Source organism: Gopherus flavomarginatus, chromosome 4, assembly GCF_025201925.1.
Source record: "Gopherus flavomarginatus isolate rGopFla2 chromosome 4, rGopFla2.mat.asm, whole genome shotgun sequence".
In the NCBI taxonomy this organism is placed as follows: Eukaryota; Metazoa; Chordata; order Testudines; family Testudinidae; genus Gopherus; species Gopherus flavomarginatus.
The window spans coordinates 105,300,559-105,324,697 of record NC_066620.1 but is presented as its reverse complement, the minus strand read 5'-3'; the positions used below and the strand labels follow the sequence as shown (position 1 = coordinate 105,324,697).

At 41.5% G+C, this 24,139-nt stretch overlaps 2 protein-coding genes across 4 annotated transcripts in view; one reads left to right on the top strand and one right to left on the bottom strand.

The window, feature by feature from the left end:
* SHPRH (SNF2 histone linker PHD RING helicase) overlaps window positions 1-24,139 on the bottom strand; it is a 1,098,091-nt gene that overhangs the window by 722,332 nt on the left and 351,620 nt on the right. The window lies entirely within an intron of this gene.
* The window catches only part of ADGB (androglobin), a 217,489-nt gene that overhangs the window by 94,887 nt on the left and 98,463 nt on the right, over window positions 1-24,139 (top strand). For all 3 annotated transcript variants that reach the window (XM_050949423.1, XM_050949422.1, XM_050949424.1), the window contains 2 exons: window positions 2,774-2,819; window positions 22,663-22,831. In XM_050949423.1, coding sequence (XP_050805380.1) covers window positions 2,774-2,819; window positions 22,663-22,831 — 215 coding nt within the window. The remainder of the gene's footprint in view (window positions 1-2,773; window positions 2,820-22,662; window positions 22,832-24,139) is intronic.

Below are 24,139 nucleotides of genomic sequence, written 5' to 3'. Positions count from 1 at the left end.
AAAAGGACTGATAGCCATCCTTGTCATCATCCCGTGAGTGCTCCTGGCTAGCCTTAGGTGAGGTTGGCAGCGGGCGCCTGGATAAAAATAGGAATGACTCTCGGTCATTCCTGGTAGATGGTACAGAATGGCTGGTAACTGTCTTCATCATAGCAACTGGGGGCTGAGCTCCATCAGCCCACCCCTTTTCATGTCTAAAGAAAAGATTCTGTACTGCCTGGACTATCATAGCAGCGGGATGCTGGGCTCCTCTCCCCCGCACCGTTTAATGTCCGACCTGGACTAGGATAGCAGCTAGAGGCTGCCTCCCCCTCATTTTATCTCACTAAAAAGTCAGTGTTTCTTATTTCTGCATTCTTTATTACTTCATCACACAAATGGGGGGGACACTGCAATGGTAGCCCAGGAGGGTTGGGGGAGCAGGGAAGCAACGGGTGGGGTTGTTGTAGGGGCACCCCCTAGAATGGCATGTAGCTCATCATTTCTGCAGGATCTGACATGGAGCGGCTGCGCTCTCTGGTACACTGGTTCTCGAGCACACTTGCCCCATATTCTAGGCAGGACTGACTCTATTTTTAGATACAACATAAAGGAGGGAATGACCCCGGGAGTCATTCCCATTTTTGTCTTTGCGCCCCCGGCCGATCTCAGCCAGGGGCATCCATGACAGCAGCAGATGGTACAGAACGACTGGTAACTGTCATCTCATTGCCAATTTACAATGGCACAGCAGACGGTACAGAATGACTGGTAACCATCTCTATCTTGCAAAGACAAATGAATGCTGCTGTGTAGTGCTGCAGTACCGCCTCTGTTAGCGGCATCCAGTACACATACAGTGACAGTGACAAAAGGGAAAACGGGCTCCATTGTTGCCATGCTATGGCGTCTGCCAGGGCAATCCAGAGGAAAAGGGCGCAAAATGATCATCTGCCGTTGCTTTCATGGAGGAAGGAATGAGTGACGACATTTACCCAGAATCACCCCCGACACTGTTTTTGCACCATCATGCATTGGGATCTCAACTCAGAATTCCAATGGGCGGGGGAGACTGCGGGAACTATGAGATAGCTATGGGATAGGTACCCACAATGCAATGCTCCAGAAATCTACGCTAGCCTCGGACCATGGGCACACACCACCAAATTAATGTGCTTAGTGTGGCTGTGTGCACTCGACATTATACAATCTGTTTTACAAAACCAGTTTATGTAAAATCGGAATAATCCCATAGTGTAGACATACCTTGTGAGACTGATATTCCGGATCTCTCACCAGATTCAAACAGCCTCCATTTTTTGAAACAGGCAACCTGACAAACAAACTTCTTTTATTCTTACCCTTCAAATGTGGAATCTTCTTCCAAAATTGCACTGCTCTGAAGTGCACAACAGGCAATATTGATGCCTAGGACAGTATTAGTTCTAAGTTTAAAATGCCCCAAATTCCTCCTTTCCATATGGATAAGGAACTCATTTCTATCCTTGGAAGGCGATATAATAATGAAGTTTTAAGTAATGACAACATGATTCTTTTAAAAAGCTATTATAGTTAATTTTTAGGTGTTTCTAAAATATATTAAAATAACTGCTTTGTTGTGTGTGGAACTGCATAGCTGGAATCATTAAAAAAAAAAGGAAGCCTGGCTTTATAGGTGAAGGATTATGATAAACAGTAACAATAGTATTTTCATAAATCGTCTTAGCACTTCTGAAATAGTTTTCCTGCAAAATATGGTGTATGCATAGAACACCTGAGGTGGTATATTATTTGTACTGATACTTGTTTGAGATTACCAGTGTATCTCACTGTACTAAAAAAACGATAATAGTATGATGTCATATACATCTACCTATGTGTCTGTACAGCCTATATGAAGTCGTAAGAATGTGTATTGTGACTTATGTATGAGAGAACACAAGAGGGGGTGTAGCACAGGAGTATTACTGCATTAGTTTGCTAAGTTTATCTGACTCATGAGTGGCTTTACCACAAGTGAAATATGTAAGTTATACCAATTGTCAATAAAAATCTTTATGCCACTGAACACACCATGCATTTATATCACACATTTTCAGAAGTTATTTTAGATATGTTTTTTTGTAGTGGTTTCAAAGAAAAAGAAAATTTTGGAATTGTCCGTAATCCTTGCCGTGTTATTTGTTAAAGTTTTGGTAACATTAAAACTATACGAAACATTATGACATCTTTATTATTTTACAGCTTCCCTATGGCATGGCTTTCATTTCATTTTTTACTGGTTATTGGTTTCTTCATCATTAAATATAGCCCTGTGAATTTAAGTGTGCCTAAAGTCATACTCTCAGTCATTGTTGGTGTCAACAACAAAAAAAATCACTTAATTAGGGATACCATTTGTTTTCCAGATTTTGTCTGTTCTGAAGCAGTTAAACTATACATAAATAAATATTAAAAAGGCAAAGTTTAATCAGTAAGAATGAGATCTTAGAATCCTTACTGAAGCACAACTCCCACTGGGCTACATATTTGAACTGTGTTAGTTTATGTATTTGATGTATTACGCAGATAAAACGTACCTGCTAGATAGTCTAACTTAACCATATGTCAGAGAGGTAGCCATGTTAGTGGGGTAACCATAAGTGATTGTCTCATTGTATATTAAGAGATATATAGAAATCTGTTTTGGTGTTTGTTTGTTTTTTAATTTTACATTTACTTCTCAGCAACATGTATGTAGCCAGGCCTACATATGTAAGATTGTGATGACCAGATTTTATTTTTCCCCATATAGGAGACTTCCTTCATTCAACAGCATAACACAGAAGGCCTCACAAAAGGTAATATATTTCTGATTAAAATAGATCATGTTCATTCTTTCATTGATTTCATATGACTTTGGGTCTAAATCTTACTCTTATTGCAATCGATAGCAAAAATGTTAACATCATTGGGAACAAGACTTAGTCCATAGTCAGGATTTCAGAGAACTGGAAATATAATGTAAAGGTTTTGTACACTGCAGTCTTGAGTGGTTTTAATTAATGTACATAAATATTTTGAAAAATAAATACTTCTGAAACATTTACAATTTTCTTTCATATATAGTATGCTGTTTTTGTCTTTTCCTGATCATTATGAATGCTGTTTTAATTTTGGGGGAAAAAAGTGAAAGGCAAGAATAAATGAGAGCTTTCATTGTGAGAAATGTTACATTTTAAATGTGTGTGGGGAGGGAGGCAGTTTTAAGCATACTTAAAACTGAATATAGATTTTTTTTTATTCAGATGCTTATTGAGTCTTGGCAGAAGAAGGGAGTGAAAATATTGTAGCACTGTAGGCTGCAGGACCACTTCCAGTATTCTTAGGTATTGAAGGCTTGAAAATTTGTGAATCAACATAAAGGGCTCGGTTCAGCAGGAGGTATCAACAGCCTTCCAAACCACAGAGGCTTAGAAGATGACCATATGTGTATGATACTACGCAGCAGGCTGACCTATCTAGCCTTACTGCATAGGACTCACAATTAGTAAAAGCTGTTCCTACCTACCAGAGGTGTGGAGTTATTTCACAGTGAAGAGAAGTAAATGTAAATGTGATTTCAGCTGTATACACCACAACTTCATATTCTTCATCTGTGTCACATCTTTTCATTCCTGGCTGGAGCTCTGCAGCCTCTAGTAGTTGTAGCCTAGAATGTGGAAAAGGCACAGAATTTAGACTTCTAAAACTTTTATTGGTTTTTCATAAAACATCTGTGATCCATTATTTCAAGCATCCAGAAATAGAATTAATTGTATGTGAGGGAAATCACATATCCTGAACAGTAACCACTATTGTAAATAACAGCAATAAAGCAAGAGACATATTCACACATTTTCTCTTATCATTTTGCCATTACCTCTGTTAAGGAAAACATGAAACCTGTCAACTAGAGTTAGTAACCTAAAAACACCAAATGCATCAGTTGAGATATGCTAAAACTTGAATGTAGATTCATGATGGACATGTCCAGTTATTACATCTTGGAGCACATAGTAAGCGTATCCGACCAAATCATGACAGAACCCACACTGTTACAGTTTTTAAACAAATTAATCAAGAGAGTATCCACTGCAGCCAAACTTTGTTTCTGAGGTTATGTTCTTAAGGACTGTTATAAGGTTAATATGGTGCTTGAACTTATTCTCTTTGAGATTATTAAATACTATTAAACAATATACTTACTAGTCTTATTTCAGTGAAGGATCATTGCATCAAATTATTTAGGTGTAAAGATATTCTTCAACTATTTCTCTTAATACTGTGATGAGACAATAATTTAATACAAATAGAAGTAATATATGTGCCATGTAAGTGTGGAATAGATGACCGCTTAAAACTGCCATGCATGGGCAATTGGAGAAATTTTTTATCCATTACAGTCAATTGATTTTGAAGCTAGTGTATCTGAATAGCCAAATTGATCCCTTCTCCACTTCCTCTACAGTGTGCTAATGCTAAAACTGAATTACTCATAGAGGGAAGGCTCATCAGCTGGTGCAGCGGGAGTCGAGTAGAATGACAATATGACAGACTGTTAACAATACTGTAGTCATTTGTAACAGGCAAAAGTGGAATAGTTGCCAGTTAAAATGGGTAAAACACAGAGATTTAGAGATATCTTCATAAGGATCAAGCAGTGTGTCCTGACTTGGAAAGATGCATCTTAAATAGGGAGAAACTGAGAAATCTTAAACTGAGGGAAAGGAGCAGCCTCTTCCTTGCAAATGGCTTTTTTTTTTGAAGAAGTCTGGTTTCTGTTGAAGTGGAGCCTTCAACCCTCATCAGACACCCTTCCTCTGTCTACTGCTTTTCCATAAATCTCATGCAGCTGAAAGGGAACAGAATTGAAGAAGTCCTCGTGGGCAGGGTAATCAGGAAGAGAAACCTCTCCTTATTAGTACTCTTCCACTGTGCAAGAAGGCAACTGGGTGTGGAAGAGAAATGTAATGATGCATATCACCTATGTGGAGTGGAGACATGCTTTGCTGTGAGTTCCCAGCCAAGGAAGCAATGTGCAGGAGATGGGAGAGATGAACTATGGGTAAGGCCAGAGAATCCTCTCTCCATTCCTTTCCCATCAGGTGAGGGTTGTCTGTCATTCTGCAGCAGATCATTTGGCCTGGTTTTGAAATCTCCCTTCACACTACTATGCAGGGGTTCACACACAGCATAGGGAGTCTTTCTGTGCACCATGTACACACTCTCTATATGCTCCCCCACCCTCAACACTGCAAAGGGTAAGGGGTTTGCAGGACACTGGCCATACATCTTATGATACTAGTGGTGGCCAGGCTACCCAGATTGTTTATGGCTAGGTTCTCTGTGCACTGCCTCCATGCTGGATTGTATCTACCAAAACCTTGTAATTCCTCCTGTATTTGGAATTTGTGTGCAGAACAGAATATCACCCTGTGACATACCAGGGTACAATCCAGACTATGTATTGTTGTGCAGCTGCTACCTATGCTGCTGTTTACAATGCTTTGCTGCTGCAGCCTCCAACCTGGGCTGCTCACAAACAGCCTCCAGCATACAAATCACTCCCAGCTATGTCTGTGTGTACACTGCAGCCAGCCAGTCAGACCTTGGTTCTTACCAGCCTTAAAAATCACCACAGGGTGACCCCAACATACTCCCAGTCCCAGATTTCCCCCTGTACTGCCCAATCCTCTCCTGGTCAGAGGAAATATATTGAGTCTGTTATTCCTTTCAGAGAATAATATGCACACAATTTGTTACGCCGAATGAGGTTACCTAGATTACCTTCAATTTGAACCCACTGGATTAGATCAAACAAGTTTATTAACTACAAAGGGAGATTATAAGTGAGTACAAGTAATGAAGCATAAAAGTTAGAAATGGTTACAAGAAAAATAAAGATAAGACACTTACTAATGCCTAACTTAACAAACTATATTAGATTCAAGCAAAGCTTCTCACCACATGCTCCAGCGGTTTATTGACCAAACTTGCAGGTCAGGATCCCTCCCACAGACTCCAGTGTCTGCTTGCTCTGTCTCTTCAGGTGCAGTAAATGCAATGGGCAGGGAGAGAAAGAGGGGTGCCTTGGGGTGTTTGTCCACCTTTTGAAAAACATTTCCAACTCAGAACCAGGAGACAATGAGTCTATGTGGAAGGATGTTCCCTTCCCTGGTTCCCTGGTTTTCTCACCTGTTTGAACTTCCTTTGTCTTCCCTTCCTGCTTGATAACTGTTTACTGCTTAAATGCACAGTAAGCAGGGCACATATTCCTTTGTTTAGGACAGACCTGTTTGCCGACTTCCGTTTGGGTAGGGCTGTGGGGTTTGAAACGTGTTAATAACACCATACAAGGGAATCTTATAACTTCACATACAATGTTACTAAACATATTTTACCAGGACAATACTGACCTGCAAATTTTGAGTTTTCAGATGATACCTTACAAGACATATTTTGTACAAAGATTATTACATAGTATTCAGAGGGTGAACATGAGTATATTCTGTCACACACCCTAGCTAAATATACATAATAATTACAGGCTTCAGAGGCTGGAGCTCCTGGCTCCAATGGGATGCTTTCCTAATGGCTTTGAGGTACAAATGTAGCTTTATTTTCTTTAAATAATGCTGTGACAATGCACCCCATATTCTTCATAGTGATATTATGAAATGATTATGGCATAATTTATGATGCATTTTGTACAAGACAGGTCATGTAAGGTGTCATTGGAAAAGTTATGATTTGCTGAATATGGTTATCCTATTTATGTGCATGTATCATTTTTGTATTTGAAGTTATGAATATTGACTATATCTCTGTATTTCACATGTAGTCAAACCTGAGTAATACCCATTAGGCAAGATGCTTCCAGTCTAAATAGCTGGTTGTGAAGAGCCCATTCAGGGTAATGGGCCATTAGAGAAAAGAATAGACCTTAGGAGAAGCTTATCTCTCCCCCGCCCCCATCCCCGTGAGCGTTCCTGAGAACGCTGCAGACAGCCTATAAGTAATGGCTGCTGTGACTCTGCAAGGGCAAGTGACCAGCCCACATGACTCTGGACTCCATTTTGGGGGCCTGTATTTTTCCACAAACTGGTCTGGGAACTGGTTTTGGAACAAAGGGTTCCCATCCTATGCTGAAGCTATATAAGGCAGGGAGTGACATCTTCTGTTCTTCACTGCCCCACAGCTCAATACCTGAGAGAAGCTCCTAAGGAAAAGGACTTGGAATGGGGGTGGGGATCCCACACTGCAAAGCAAGTACAGCTTGTGCTTTTAGAATCTGCGAGCCTGCTTGTATCGTCAGTCAGAATGAGAGATTGTTAATTCAACTCCTAGCCTTTTAGTATATTAAACTTAGTTTGTGTTTTTGTTTCTTTACTAGGTAATCTACTATGATCTGTTTGCTATCACTTATAATCACTTAAAATCTATCTTTTTGTAGTTAACAAACTTTATGTTTTATGTTTTATTTTAACCTAAACCAGTGTGCCTTTAAGTGACGTGTCTGGGGGAAAATCTGTTTGGTTACCACAAGTGTGTATATTCCTCTTCACATTGAGGGAGGGGTGGACATATTAATGAGCTTACACTGTCCAGATCCCTGTGCAGTGCAAGACCATGTAATGTTGGACTTATACTCCAAAGGAAGGTGCATGCTTGGGGAGCTGGGAAACTGGCAGGGGTCTGCTGTTTACACTCAGGTAGCCCAGTTTGGGTGAGTGATGCCACCTGCTGTCCTGTAGGGTGAGGCTAGCTGTGTCCCCAGCTCTGTTGTTTGTCTTAGAGACATGCAGTAGTTCCCACAGTTCCCAGACTGCACCCCAGGGGTGACAACCCATCACAAAAGCAATTTGTTATTGTCTCATAATTTATTAGCTAAACAATTCTTTTAAAAATGTGATTTCTAAAAAGCATCTCGCTTTAAAAAACAATGTTTTGGCCTAATGCTTTGTATTGTGTCATAATGTATTACACCAGCCTGTACCAATCAGCTCATGTTATTGCAAAATAATTTATTGTGACACTTTCAACTTCATAGAACATGTCACAGCATAAATCACAAACCAAAAAATGGGAGGATCATGTCCACTTTAAAGAAATGTTTTATTTAAGAGCAATATTCTGAAATATACATTTTTCTAAGACTAAAAAGAGCAGATTATTTGACTGGTACTTCAATAACTTTATCTCTTAGGAGTTTATTTTCAAGTCAATGGGTAGTCAAATACATGAACTATCTGAGGACAGTCAGGCACCCTGTGTTCACTTGCAATAGTATTAGAATCTCCAGCAAGTAGTTTGCCTTATCCCCATTGGGTGTTTTGTTTTAGAAATAAGCTGAAATGTGTAAACCGGCTTATCCTGGATACTTGGATTCATAGATTCATAGACTCTAGGACTGGAAGGGACCTCGAGAGGTCATCGAGTCCAGTCCCCTGCCCTCATGGCAGGACCAAATACTGTCTAGACCATCCCTAATAGACATTTATCTAACCTACTCTTAAATATCTCCAGAGATGGAGATTCCACAACTTCCCTAGGCAATCTATTCCAGTGTTTAACTACCCTGACAGTTAGGAACTTTTTCCTAATGTCCAACCTAAATCTCCCTTGCTGCAGTTTAAGCCCATTGCTTCTTGTTCTATCATTGGAGGCTAAGGTGAACAAGTTTCTCCCTCCTCCTGATGACACCCTTTTAGATACCTGAAAACTGCTATCATATCCCCTCTCAGTCTTCTCTTTTCCAAACTAAACAAACCCAATTCCTTCAGCCTTCCTTCATAGGTCATGTTCTCAAGACCTTTAATCATTCTTGTTGCTCTTCTCTGGACCCTCTCCAATTTCTCCACAGCGTTCTTGAAATGCAGTGCCCAGAACTGGACACAATACTCCAGTTGAGGCCTAATCAGCGCAGAGTAAAGCGGAAGAATGACTTCTCGTGTCTTGTTTACAACACACCCTGTTAATGCATCCCAGAATCACGTTTGCTTTTTTTGCAACAGTATCACACTGTTGACTCATATTAAGCTTGTGGTCCACTATGACCCCTAGATCTCTTTCTGCCATACTCCTTCCTAGACAGTCTCTTCCCATTCTGTATGTGTGAAACTGATTGTTCCTTCCTAAGTGGAGCACTTTGCATTTATCTTTATTGAACTTCATCCTGTTTACCTCAGACCATTTCTCCAATTTGTTCAGATCATTTTGAATTTTGACCCTGTCCTCCAAAGCAGTTGCAATCCCTCCCAGTTTGGTATTGTCCACAAACTTAATAAGCGTACTTTCTATGCCAACATCTAAATCGTTGATGAAGATATTGAACAGAACCGGTCCCAAAACAGACCCCTGCGGAACCCCACTTGTTATACCTTTCCAGCAGGATTGGGAGCCATTAATAACTACTCTCTGAGTACGGTTATCCAGCCAGTTATGCACCCACCTTATAGTAGCCCCATCTAAATTGTACTTTCCTAGTTTATCTATAAGAATATCATGCGAGACCGTATCAAATGCCTTACTAAAGTCTAGGTATATCACATCCACCGCTTCTCCCTTATCCACAAGGCTCGTTATCCTATCAAAGAATGCTATCAGATTAGTTTGACAAGATTTGTTCTTTACAAATCCATGCTGGCTATTCCCTATCACCTTACCACCTTCCAAGTGTTTGCAGATGATTTCTTTAATTACTTGCTCCATTATCTTCCCTGGCACAGAAGTTAAACTAACTGGTTTGTAGTTTCCTGGGTTGTTTTTATTTCCCTTTTTATAGATGGGCACTATATTTGCCCTTTTCCAGTCTTCTGGAATCTCCCCCGTCACCCATGATTTCCCAGAGATAATAGCTAGAGGCTCAGAAAACTCCTCTATTAACTCCTTGAGTATTCTAGGATGCATTTCATCAGGCCCTGGTGACTTGCAGGCATCTAACTTTTCTAAGTGATTTTTTACTTGCTCTTTTTTTATTTTATCTTCTAAACCTACCCTCTTCCCATAAGCATTCACTATATTGGACATTCCTTCAGACTTCTCAGTGAAGACCGAAACAAAGAAGTCATTAAGCATCTCTGCCATTTCCAAGTCTCCCGTTACCGTTTCCCCCTCCTCACTGAGCAGTGGGCCTACCCTGTCCTTGGTCTTCCTCTTGCTTCTAATGTATTGATAAAAAGTCTTCTTGTTTCCCTTTATTCCCATAGCTAGTTTGAGCTCATTTTGTGCCTTTGCCTTTCTAGTCTTGCCTCTGCATTCCTGTGTTATTTGCCTATATTCATCCTTTGTAATCTGACCTAGTTTCCATTTTTTATATGACGCCTTTTTATTTTGTAGGTCACACAAGCTCTCGTGGTTAAGCCAAGGTGGTCTTTTGCCACATTTTCTATCTTTCCTAACCATCGGAATAGCTTGCTTTTGGGCCCTTAATAGCATCCCTTTGAAAAACTGCCAACTCTCCTCAGTTGTTTTTCCCCTCAGTATTGATTCCCATGGACCTTACCTATCAGCTTTCTGAGCTTACCAGAATCCGCCTTCCTGAAATCCATTGTCTCTATTTTGCTGTACTCCCTTCTACCCTTCCTTAGAATTGCAAACTCTATGATTTCATGATCACTTTCACCCAAGCTTCCTTCTACTTTCAAATTCTCAACGAGTTCCTCCCTATTTGTTAAAATCAAGTCTAGAACAGCTTCCCCCCTAGTAGCTTTTTCAACTTTCTGAAATAAAAAGTTGTCTGCAATGCAGTCCAGGAACTTATTGAATAGTCTGTGCACCACGGTGTTATTTTCCCAACATATATCTGGATAGCTGAAGTCCTCCATCACCACCAAATCTTGGGCTTTGGATGATTTTGTTAGTTGTTTGAAAAAAGCCCCATCCACCTCTTCCACCTGATTAGGTGGCCTGTAGTAGACTCCCAGCACGACATCACCCGTGTTTTTTACCCCTTTTAGCCTAACCCAGAGACTCTCAACACTTCCATCTCCTATGTCCATCTCCACCTCAGTCCAAGTGTGTACATTTTTAATATATAAGGCAACACCTCCTCCCTTTTTCCCCTGTCTATCCTTCCTGAGCAAACTATACCCATCCACACCAACATTCCAGTCGTGTGTATTATCCCACCAAGTTTCAGTAATGCCAACAATGTCATAGGTGTATTTATTTATTAGCACTTCCAGTTCTTCTTGCTTATTATCCATACTTCTTGCATTTGTATATAGGCATCTAAGATACTGGTTTGATCTTGCCTCCCAGCTTTGCCCTGACCCTCCTTTCTCTCTGCCATTATAACCCATGCTCCCTCCTGTTTCCGACCCATCTCCCAGGTCTTGTTCCCCACTTACCTGTGGGGTTTGCTTACCTATCCCCGTCGAACCTAGTTTAAAGCCCTCCTTACGAGGTTAGCCAGTCTGTGCGCAAATAAGGCGTTTCCCCTCCTCGAAAGGTGAAGGCCATCTCTTCTAAACCTACCCTCTTCCCGTAAGCATTCACTATATTGGACATTCCTTCAGACTTCTCAGTGAAGACCGAAACAAAGAAGTCATTAAGCATCTCTGCCATTTCCAAGTCTCCCATTACTGTTTCCCCCTCCTCACTGAGCAGTTTCAGAAAACTTTTTTACCTTTATTTGCTCAAATACCTAGTGGGAGCAGCTTCAAAAACCTTCTGTTTCTCATTGTTTCCATCTCCTGATATGATCTATGACCCTAGTCCAGCTATAGGAACTGTGTGAATGGACCAGCACTCAGGTGGAGCCTATTAACGTCAGTGGGGCGTTATGGGGCTCTTGAGATCCACCTACATGGAGCAGCTTTCAGAACTGGGGCCTATAGATAACATTTTCCAAAGCACTTAAGTCACTTATGAGCCTAAGTCCTATTGAAAGCCTATTGGACTTAATTTTCTTAAAACTTAGGTTAACTTTTCAAAAGCATTTGTGTCTTATGTCACCCTCTTCAAGTGTGTATATTATGTTTATCTAGTTGACGCTCCATTTTTTAAAATGATATATCTCGTATCAAAATTGTATTTAATTCTGAGAGTAATGGGTCAAATTTATCTGACGTAGTTCTAACTTCACTGAAGTTACATTAGGAATGATTCTGCTCCAAATTATTAAAGTAGTAGTAGGGAATATTATGTTGTTGTTGTTGGAGATGCTTAGAGGCCTGGATGCACAAAAGTTGTTAGGTGCCTGAGTCCCTGTTTCAGGGTAAAGGAAAATGGAATCTTGCCACGTTGCTTCTATGGTCTCTGACTGTGTAGCAGTGCATGTGCTTGTCAATAATGTGAAGCAGACACTTGGCTGCTGTGATTGATCACCCATAAAGTGCTCATGTGTAGTCCTCCATGCCATCCAGCATCCTCTTTGTTCTTTCTACTCTACTGCTGATACTTATGGCATAGTCAATGACACATCTGTGTGGTTTTCAGCTCCCTGGTCCCCATCATGGCCAAGGCACAGAAGGTGGCCCCTGCCATCCTCACACATTGTGGGAGTTGATACACCTAGGCTGCCCCAGTCTCTTCCAGCAATCCCCTGCAAGCCTGCCTTTGCCTGCTCCTTTATCAGTCTCCATTTCTTCTTGATGTCCTCTATTCCCCATCCATGTCTTCCTAGGCACTAACCTGGTCCTTGAGCCCCCCCCCCAAAGCCTTTCCTTAGCATCTATGTTCATTTGTTGAGTCCTGGCACCCATGAGCACATTAGCATAGGCTTGCATGAAGCCATTAATGGTCTTGATCTCTGCTTCACTGATGTTTGCTCTGTGCTGCTTATGCTGTCCCCACCTCCCCAGGATGCCTGGTGGCTGCTCCCTCACTCTGGCATCCAATACTTCCATGCTGGGGCTGGGGTGCAAACAGATTGTGACCCATGCTTCAGCTTTTATTGGGTGTTCCAAAGTGGTGCTTTCCTGTGACCGCATGACCATGTGGTCTGTGTTCAGCTAACACCCAGTCCTCGCTCAGCACTTGGCAATCATATAGGCACCTTAGTCCAGCCTCCTGTGTTGAACTCTCAGACATAGGAGCCCATGCAGTTGGTGAGGCTCCACCTTTGGGCACCTATCTCTTATGGATTAGCTATGCAGTTCTGAAACAAAGGAATGCTTTCTGTGGAGCCCTAGGATATGGGGGACCCTACACCCCAACACAGATGTATGCCTTTCCAATTCTTGCTTCCCTCCTTCTCCTGCTATGTGTGGTCCTCATGGAGCAATGTGGTTCCTTTCTTGGGTCAGCTCGTGAGGGTGGGCTATGTCTGTTCTGGGATGCCAGGGGTCTCTGTTGCGCTGCTGCTACCCCTGCTGTGTTTGGCTGCGAGTCTCCTCTTCTCCTCCTCCTCCTCATTATTCTGTGGAATTGGTGAGTGTTCTGAGCACTGCTTGCTCTTCTGTGGTGTTCTGTGGGAGCTATGTATTTGGTGGGGGAAGGTAATCTGGGACCAGATGGTAGAAGTGCCTGGTGGGATGTTGTGTTGAAGAGTGGGGTGGGGAACCTACACTGTCTTCCCTTCTGGATTAGGGCTGTCTTGTGTTCCTGGAGCACATTTCAGTGGAGGAACATGATTAGAGAGGATTTGATTTTTTTCCAGTGGGCAGCTGGCACCCTTGCATACATTTGGATGACCATGTAATGATGAGGCCCAGAAGTAAGGCTGACTTGTTTCGACTTCCGTGGTATGAGACTGCTCCCCTCCATCTGTGGACAAGTTTAACATAAACCCATGATGCCTTTGCAGCCAGGAGTTCCAGGACATCTCTGATGTGCTCTTGGATTGAGGGTGATTTCTGGGAGGATGTCCCATGGCTGGGGTCTGGCAGGTCGCTGAGACTGTAGAAAAGTGTATGAGTGTGTCAGAGAGATGGTGCAACATGCAACTCTGCTCCCCAATTCACCCCTTTCTTCCCCTTTGTTGCTCCACATTTGTTCCTGGGGGGGGGGGGCGGAAATCACATGTCCCTCGGGTGATTTGAACTCACCGCCATCTGTACCGTCTGTTACTTGTGTGTCTGGAGTCCTGGGTGTGTGCTCTCCTGTGGAGATCTTGAAAGGTGAGTGAAATGGTGGACTTTGAGATGGGTGTCTTCTGAGCCTGTGGCCTTGCAATCCATTTCTGAAGATGTACTTTTTAGAAGATAATGTGATGTCCTTGTGCTTTCAACATGAGAAGCTCTTTAGAGCTGACTTTCATATGGTTCTGCTTGACCACTCAAGTAGGGTGTTTCAGTGTAGGAGGTGGCAGAAGTCCGATGTGGGCCTTGCTGAGCTTCCAGGCTAGCTTGGGGTGCTCCCAGCTCATCTGGCTTACCTTTTGAGCATTGCTTCCTAAGACACCTAACTCTGCCCCGCCCCCCATTCGTTTTACAGGGAGCCTAAGCACCTAACTCAGACTTTGAGTATCCCAGTGTTGTTCCTGTGACTTTCTAGGTGCCTAACTTCTTTTGTGCGTCCAGGGCATCCTCCCATATCTCCCCTTGTTTTACCAAAAAATGTAAATAAATATTCCAGTTTTTTGGGGAATGAATTCTGTTCCCAACATTGTGAACATTTATTACAAAGTATTTTGTGCTGGCATTTCATTTAGGCTCAGTTACCTCCTTCTCAAACAGATATGGAGTGAACTGTTTTATTAGTGTCCATTATTTATCTCAGAAATGCTGTTTTATAAAACTAAGACACAGGAAATTTCTTATTTAACAAATTTCATCTTACACCATTTTAAGCTTTTATTACTCTTCATTTCAGTACTCTGTTTTTTCTGCTGCACATTTTGTCCCCTTTTGGACCTTGACAAGTTCTGGTTAATGTAGGGTGACCAGATGTCCCAATTTTTTAGGGACAGTCCCAATATTTGGAGTTTTTTCTTACATAGCCTCCTATTACTTTCCTCCCCCTGTCCTGATTTTTCCACACTTGCTATCTGGTCACATTAGGTTAATGTGATTTCGTGTTTCTTTACAATGAATTAGGACCAATCACGTCAGCTACACTATCAGAGACTCTTTCACCTGTACATCTACCAATGTGATATATGCCATCATGTGCCAGCAATGCCTCTCTGCCATGTACATTGGCCAAACCAGACAGTCTCTACGCAAAAGACTAAATGGACACAAATCAGACATCAAGAATTAGAACATTCAAAAACCAGTCAGAGAGCACTTCAGCCTCCGTGGTCACTCAATTACAGATCTCAAAGTCACAATACTCCAACAAAAAAACTTCAAAAACGGACTCCAACGAGACACTGCTGAATTGGAATTAATTTTCAAAATGGACACCATTAAAATTAGGCTTGAATAAAGACTGGGAGTGGATGGGTCATTATACAAAGTAAAAACTGTTTTCCCATGCTATTTTTCCCCCTACTGTTACTCATACCTTCTTGTCAACTGTTGGAAATGGGCCATGCTGATTATCACTACAAAAGTTTTTTTTTCTCCTGCTGAAAATAGCTCACCTAATAGCTCACCTTAATTAATTTCTCATTGTAGTTGGTATGACAACACCCATTTTTTCATGTTTTCTGTGTATATATATCTTCCTACTATATTTTCCACTGCATGCATCCGGTGAAGTGGGTTTTAGCCCACGAAAGCTTATGCTCAAATAAATTTGTTAGTCTTTAAGGTGCCACAAGTACTCCTCATTCTTTTTGCTTCTGTTTGGTTACTGATTACTAGTGGAGCTTAGCTTGAAAACTCATTACTGTATTCTAATTTTTTGTTTAGTGCAATAGAAGGTATCACATTATTTACCTTGTCTGCTATCTCACAGAAAACTGTTGCTTGATTATTTACTCGAGCAGGGGACCATAAACAAATACAATCTGAAAGTAAAAAATATAATGGAAAATCCAGATTCCACATGAACTGAATTATTATTATTATTAAATAAATAAGATTTTCTTGTACAATAAATACAGGCTATATTAAAAATAACACATCATCAAGTAGATTTTCTGTTTATTTTTGTGGAAAAAAATAAAGAGGCCTCGAACTGAACAACAAGGGATAAACATTCTAGTTAACAGATTTGGGTGCCATTAGCATTGCAGCATTATATAATATTTATATCATAATGAAAATATATGTAATTAGTAATGCTATCACTTCTTTCTGAGTAGGAACGTGTGTGCTCTCACATATAATCCCTTTACTCAGGTAAATATGAAAAATAATTTCCCAGTGGCAGGCTTTTCATTTACGGTGCTCCATGATTGTGATTTAAAATATTAATTTATACCATGCACTCTAATAGAGTGAGAAATCGTTGAGAGAGGAAAGAAGCGCATGGAGCTGAAAATAAAATTGTTTTTTTCATTCCTATTCTAGGGGATAATGTATTCATATTTCCTTTGATTACAAGTATTTAGTTTTCTAGCCTTTTAGAGGACATTTCTTGTATGTGTGTGTGTATATATATATATATATATAGTTGGGACATGTTTTTATTCTTGCTTTCTATATCTAATAGCATTAAAGGTTATTTATCTTCTGTTTGCTTTGCACAGATATTACATTTTTGAGGGACAACCATTTTTATAGCAATCCATAAATAATGTAGTAAATATATATAATTGTGTCTGGCTGATGAAAGCTATGTTAAGATTTTTATTATAAACTTGCTTTTCAGGGCCCATCAATAATACACACAGACTTGTTCTAAGTATATCTTGTCACTAAAACGATGATCATAATACTTAAACAACAATTTTAATGTATTTTATTTATACTGCAGCTATCCCTATTTTGCATGAACTAGGATAGCACCAAACATCTTCACATGACTGGGGGGAACAAAAGTATCGTAAGGGCCCAACTCAGGCCTGGTCTACACTACCCAGTTAGGTCGATGTAAGGCAGCTTATGTTGACCAAATATGTCTGTGTACACACTGCAGCCTTGTTCTGTCAATGTAAGTGCCTTGCTACACTGACATAATAACTCCACCTCCACAAGAGTTGTAGCGCTTATGTTGGTGTAGTTATGGTGACACAATGTCTGTGTAGACGCTGCATTCCTTACACTGGATGTAGTCTGTCTGGTCAATTTCATTGGAGCCGTGAAATTGACAAGAAAGCCAGGAACTAGAGCAGGGCTGCCCCAGGCACCTCACTTCCAGCTGGGCAAGAAGCCTGGCTTAATCTTCAGAGAGGCAAGAAAACCAGGCAGCTGACCCCTGCTCCTGGCTGGGCAGGGCCGCTCAGAGGATTCAGGGGGCCTGGGGCAAAGCAAGGGAGCTGCGGCGCTTGTACTCACCCGGTGGCGGTCCAGGTCTTTGGTGGCGGGGGGCCCTTCAGTTGCTCCGCGTCTTCGCCGAAATGCCGACAAAGACCCAGACTGCTGCCGGGCCAGGGCTCGCGAGGCCCCTTTGGGGCCTGGAGCAAATTGCCTTACTTGCCCCCCCCCCGGTGGCTGGGAGTGGGGAGCTGAGAACCCTGGGGAACAGGTGAGCTCCTAATGGAGAGCTGAGAACCCTGGCTCTTAGCTCCCCATACTGCCCCTCTTTAGTTGGTGGAAGCACTCCTGGTAAGGGCACACCCCACCAACGGGAGGGTAGTGTGGATACTATAAAACGGGCAGATTAATTAAGATACGAACAGACTACTAATTTTCGTAGGTCAAGTTACAGCCACTGCAGTAATTACTACGGTGGTATCAGCCACCGTAGTAATTACTGCAGTGGCTGTAACTTGACCTAATATAGGTCAGCATAGAGCAGTAGTGTAGACATGCTCCTGGTTTCTTTGAAAGGACCCGAGATGGCAAATAGCCACCAATAGACTAGGGACCAGATTCCCCAGAGTTCAGCTCCCATTTAGGCATCTAAATGAAGTGGCGAGATTTTCAGAAGTTCTAAGCACCCTGCAGTTCTCGTTGAAAGCAGTGGGAGCTATTAAATGCTGAGCTCTTGAAAATTTGGCCCTGTCTTCTTTTCTAAAATGTTTATTCTTTTTCCAGCTCTTGTACTGCTGTCAGAGAGTCTGAATGTTTTATCATGTGTACAGTGCCTTGCAATAAGGGCAGTTAATCTTTATTCAGCAGTCTTTCCTTTTGTATCTTGATTTTCTGCTGCTTTGCTCTGACTTGATCTGTTTTCCTTGTCTAATTTTATTTTAGAATTGTTTTTTTTTACTTTTCCTTCTCAGTTTGAATATTTTAGAGCCTTTCTAATCAAATTTTGTTTTCCACTGGGGCTTGATGTTGCTGCATTTATCTTTATTCTGCGGGCTGTCTACGAAGTTTTGACTTACAATATGCTTGTCTTACACCCTTATTTATTTCATTATTACAGTGATTGTCAGAGCACACTGTATATTTGTAAATTCAAGTAGGACTTTCATTTTGTCTTGCTTAATGAATAAGCTATATTATATTTACATGTAATAGTGAAACTTTCTGTGCCACAGTGGTTAGATTTAAAACAGTGCTTTATATTGAACATTTGTTTGAACACTTCTCAGATATTGCACTTACGACGTTTATTCTAGAGATTAAATATTCATGTTATCAAAAGGTTTTGCAGTTGACTTCACCTGGTAATTGCACTTCTCTGCACAAAATAAGCAATAGACAAGAAGTTACTAACTGGCATGTTTTAAATTTAATTAATTTTTTGTGGGCCCTGTAGAGCTTGGATAGGCATTTTCCTTTTCATATGTACATCTAAATAAATCAATATATACATAAAATATGCCCTTTGGTTAGAGCCCAACAAGTTACCATGACAACGAGATCTGACTGCCTGGGCTGGGAGGAACAATTCATTTATGTTTTCATCATCACTCCATACAGAAGGGGAAGATTAAGCCATTTTGTTAGATTGTTTGCCCTCCACTGGGGACTGGAAAGCTAGAGTGCAAAGGGAAGGGATGGGCCAGGTTCAAGGCTATGAGGTATACATCACCTTTTCCCCCACCGTATATCCACACAACTTTTCAACACATCTGCTCAGGAGATAATGCAATCTAGGGCTGTATTAACTTCTGAATGGAGCCCCAGTGGTCTGTGAAAGATGTCTTTTATGTCTGGACTGTAAAGGCAGCAACCACCAGGGAAACTCTGTTTGCACAAATCTGTCACTGACTGCCATATTCAAAAGCAGCAAACGGTAGCCGGATGGGTCAAGAAAGTAGCATGGAGGCACTGGTGACCCTGGCCTCCAGCATTTCTTCTGTGATCCATGCTCCCTGATTTTTCCACACACTTGTGGAATAAACCACAGGGAAAGCCTAGTTTTCTAGCCCTTATGCAGGCTTTCCAAATAGGGCACATCTTGGCCTTGTATTGTCTTCTATTAAACTTGTTTCAGCTCTTGCAGAAATTGGTTGCATAAGGTAGAACAGCCCACATTCAGCCTTCTTACAAAACCATCACTTCTCCAGCAGATCACCATATGTTTCACTAATCATGGCAGTATTACAAAAGCCACATTTTCACATAAATTAAGCATTTTAATTAGTTTCTTTCATTTGTTATACCCATTTAGATATTTCATCACTTCTTTTTCTTTAGCAAATGTGGATGAGGCAAGAAAATTAGTAGTCTGTTCGTATCTTAATTAATCTGCCCGTTTTATAGTATCTCACAGCAATAGTGCAGCACAGAAGCCTGTTTTCCGACAAGACTAAACTTCTCAGACAATAATTTATATAACTCTTATAAAGAAGGGTGTACGAAATGTGCTCTCTGAACACAACTTTTTTAAATAGCTTGTTATTGTCATTGTGAAAGGTACTAGTTTGGCATCCATGGGATTAGTAAATTCTTCTCTCTAGAAATCAATCAAGGCACAGGAAACAACACCATTAGCATCTCCAGGCTGCTCTTGCAAAATGCATAAATTGACCCACTTCCTGTGATTTAGGTTAAGGTAAAGACTATCTTTTTGGGTATGTCTACACTATAGGATTATTCCGATTTTACATAAACCGGTTTTGTAAAACAGATTGTATAAAGTCGAGTGCACGCGGCCACACACAGCACATTAATTTGGTGGTGTGCATCCATGTACCGAGGCTAGCGTCTCTTTCTGGAGCATTGCACTGTGGGTAGCTATCCCGTAGCTATCCCATAGTTCCCACAGTGTCCCCCGCCCACTGGAATTCTGGGTTGAGATCCCAATGCATGATGGTGCAAAAACAGTGTCGGGAGTGATTCTGGGTAAATGTCATCACTCATTCCTTCCTCCCTGAAAGCAACGGCAGACAATCATTTTGTGCCCTTTTTCCCTGGATTGCCCTGGCAGATGCCATAGCATGGCAACCATGAAGCCTGTTTTGCCTTTTGTCACTGTCACCGTATGTGTACTGGATGCCGCTGACAGAGGCAGTACTGCAGTGCTACACAGCAGCATTCATTTGCCTTTGCAAGGTAGCAGAGATGGTTACCAGTTGTTTTGTACTGTCGGTCGTGCCATTGTAAATTAGTGATGAGATGACGGTTATCAGTCACTCTATACTGTCTGCAGCTGTCATGGGTGCTCCTGGCTGGCCTTCACTGAGGTTGGCCGGGGGCGCAAAGACAAAAATGGGAATGACCCCCTGGGTCATTCCCTCCTTTATGTTGTATCTAAAAATAGAGTCAGTCCTGCCTAGAATATGGGGCAAGTGTACTAGAGAACCAGAGAGCATAGCCACTCCGTGTCAGATCCCACAGAAATGATAAGCTACATGCCATTCTAGGGGGTGCCCCTGCAACAACCCCACCTGTTGCTTCCCTCCTCCCCCAACCCTCCTGGGCTACCGTTGTAGTGTCCCCCCATTTGTGAGATGAAGTAATAAAGAATGCAGGAATAAGAAACACTGACTTTTTAGTGAGATAAAATGAGGGGGAGGCAGCCTCCAGCTACTATGATAGTCCAGGCAGGACATTAAATGGTGTGGGGGAGAGGAGCCCAGCATCCCGCTGCTATGATAGTCCAGGCAGTACAGAATCTTTTCTTTAGACATGAAAGGGGGGAGGGGCTAATGGACTTCAGCCCCCCATTGCTATGATGAGGACAGTCACCAGCCGTTCTGTACCATCTGCCGGGAATAACTGGGAGTCATTCCTATTTTTACCCAGATGCCCCTGGCCAACCTCATCTGAGGCCAGCCAGGAGCACTCACAGGATGATGATGAGGACGGCTACCAGTCCTAGTGCACTGTACCATCTGCTACCTGGGCAGGGAGAGGAGAGAATGTTGCTATTCAGTGCCACAGCACCGCATCTACCAGCAGCATGCAGTAGACATACGGTGACATTGAAAAAAGTCAAGAAACGATTTTTTTCCCTTTTCTTTCACAGGGGGGGAGTAAATTGACGAGCTATACCCTGAACCACCCCGGACAATGTGTTTGACCCTACAGGCATTGGGAGCTCAGCCAAGAATGCAAATGCTTTTCGGAGACTGCGGGGACTGTGGGATAGCTGGAGTCCTCAGTCCCCCCTCCCTTCCTCCATGAGCATCCATTTGATTCTTTGGCTTTCCATTACGCTTGTCACACAGCACTGTGCTGTGGACTCTGTATCATAGCCTGGAGATTTTTTTCAAATGCTTTGGCATTTCATCTTCTGTAACGGAGCCGTGATAGAACAGATTTGTCTCCACATACAGCGATCAGATCCAGTATCTCCTGTACGGTCCATGCTGGAGCTCTTTGGATTTGGGACTGCAATGCAGTTTAAAAGTTCGCGGGGCTTTTCCTGTCTACCTGGCCACTGCATCTGAATTCAGATTGCTTTCCAGAGCGGTCACAGTGGTGCACTGTGGGATACTGCCCGGAAAGCCAATACCGTCAATTTGTGGCCACACTAACCCTAATCCGATATGGTAATACCGATTTCAGCACTACTTCTCTCATCGGGGAGGAGTACAGAAACCAGTTTAAAGAGCCCTTTATATCGATATAAAGGTCCTCGTTGTGTGGACGGGTGCAGCATTAAATCAGTTTAAAGCTGCTAAAATCGATATAAACGTGTAGTGTAGACCAGGCCTTTGTGTAATGTACACTTTATATGGTATTCTGCAACAGTGTCATGCACTTGTCCTCTGATGGCTAGCCAGACCAAAATTTCTATATCCATATTTGGCAAAAGTCAGATTGTGGTAGTCTAACTTTCCTAATGCAGTATTAGGCCGTGTTCCTGCAAAGTAATAAAGTTAAGTACATGCAGGATGGGTAGTGTTGTGTCCTCCACAATTCAGTCGCTGGTTGCTTCTGCTCTTCAGCTAATCAAAAATCTCATGACATCTCTGCTTTTCTTTGGGCATATGGCCAGAGAATTTTGGGTGAAGGGGCTTGTGTTCTCCACTATATAGCTGACTTGGGGTTCACTGTTGCATTCACAGAGCTACAGGATGTCTAACAGAAGTGCCAATGTTAAAAGTTCTAGCTTGGTGTGCAATGTCAAATGTATAGATAAGTGGAGGTGGAAAAGTCAGAAAATTCCAGTTACAGCCAACTAAGGGTTTTTAAAATTTGTTTTTGCTATTCTGCTGAGTTGTTTTAATTTACTTGGTTTTATTTTATTTTCATTTTCAAAAAATGTGGAAGAAAAATCTTGATAATTTTTAGAGGTTCCCAGTACCAAGAAAACCCAGCATTTCTTTAATGTGCACATTCTTAGCATGTTGAAATCTGTGTGTACTTCTTATTTATGCAGATGAATTAATTGAAAATATAAGTATTGATGTGGCTCAGACATCAGAAGTAGTTGACAGTAGTATATACAGCCAGATGGTGGATAAATCGCCAGAAGAAATTGAGTCAGAACGGAATCCTGTTTCCAGGGAAACATGGTTTGATTTTGAAGACTTCTCTACTTGTTTTCAGTAAGGAGCAGAGGTTTTGTTTTAGATTCCTTAAAATTTAGATCAAAGTAGTGAAGTACAGTAAAAAATGGCTTTGTAAAAATTGCATCTCAACAGATCTACTTCCTTGTATGTATACTGAGTCATGTTGGCTTAATTTTAGGAACAAAAATAAATTGTTGGCATCTTTTACTTCTCTTAGTACTGCAGAATCAACACAGCTAAGCTAAGGCAAGCTGAATTCTATTGGTTCTTGTGCATCATCAGTATAATTCCAAATTTCTGTACCTTTACAAACCAAGTAAAGGCAGTGGGATTGTGCAGCTGTCAATGAAAGACTAATATGCAGCAAGAACTCAGCTTAAGGGCTTGTCTATATTGTATAATTATAGACATTGATTGAACCTGCTTAAATCAGTGTAGCTTATATTATAATAATAAAATAAACATTTTAGATTGATTTAGTTATAATCAAGACCAGGCTATAGATGCTGGGTTGTGTTTATAAGGCTGGAATTTTTTAAAAAGTGTTTTAACTTGTAAATTTAATGTTCATGATTCTGAAATCATTGGATTGCATGGTTTTTGTCAGTCAATGTGCCATTTTTACAGTCACTTTTCAGAGTAGAACTATACTTTTAAATAGAGCTTTTCAGTTATTTTATTCATCTCTGCGCAGAGGGCTAGCTCAAGGTGTATTCACCATTCATGTCCCACTTCAGCAATCTCAGTGTGTGTCTACACTGGAGCTGGAGATGTAATTTCCAGTTTGAGTAGATATACTCACATAAGCTCTGATCCACTAGCCTGCTAAAAATAGCAGTGTAATCATTGCTGCGTGAACAGCAATATGAGCAGGCATCAGAGTACAGTCCAATCAGAGACCCTAGGAATGTGCTTGGGGTGGCTAGCCCATCCTGCTACCTAGGCATCTATGGCTACACTGCTATTTTTAGTTGCAAGCTTCTAGTGAACATAACAGCCACACTGGGTCAGACCAAAAGTCCATTCAGCCCAGTATCCTGTCTACTGACAGCGGTCAATCCCTGGTGTCCCAGAGGGAGTGAACTTGACAGGTAATGATCAAGTGATCTCTCTCCTGCCATCCATCTCCACCTTCTCACAAACAGAGGCTAGGGACACCATTCCTTACCCATCCTGGCTAATAGCTATTAATAGACTGAAACTCCATGAATTCATCCAGTTCTCTTTTAAACCCTGTTATAGTCCTAGCCTTCACAATCTCCTCAGGCAAGGAGTTCCACCAGTTCACTGTGTGAAGAACTTCCATTTATTTGTTTTAAACCTGCTGCCCATTAATTTCATTTT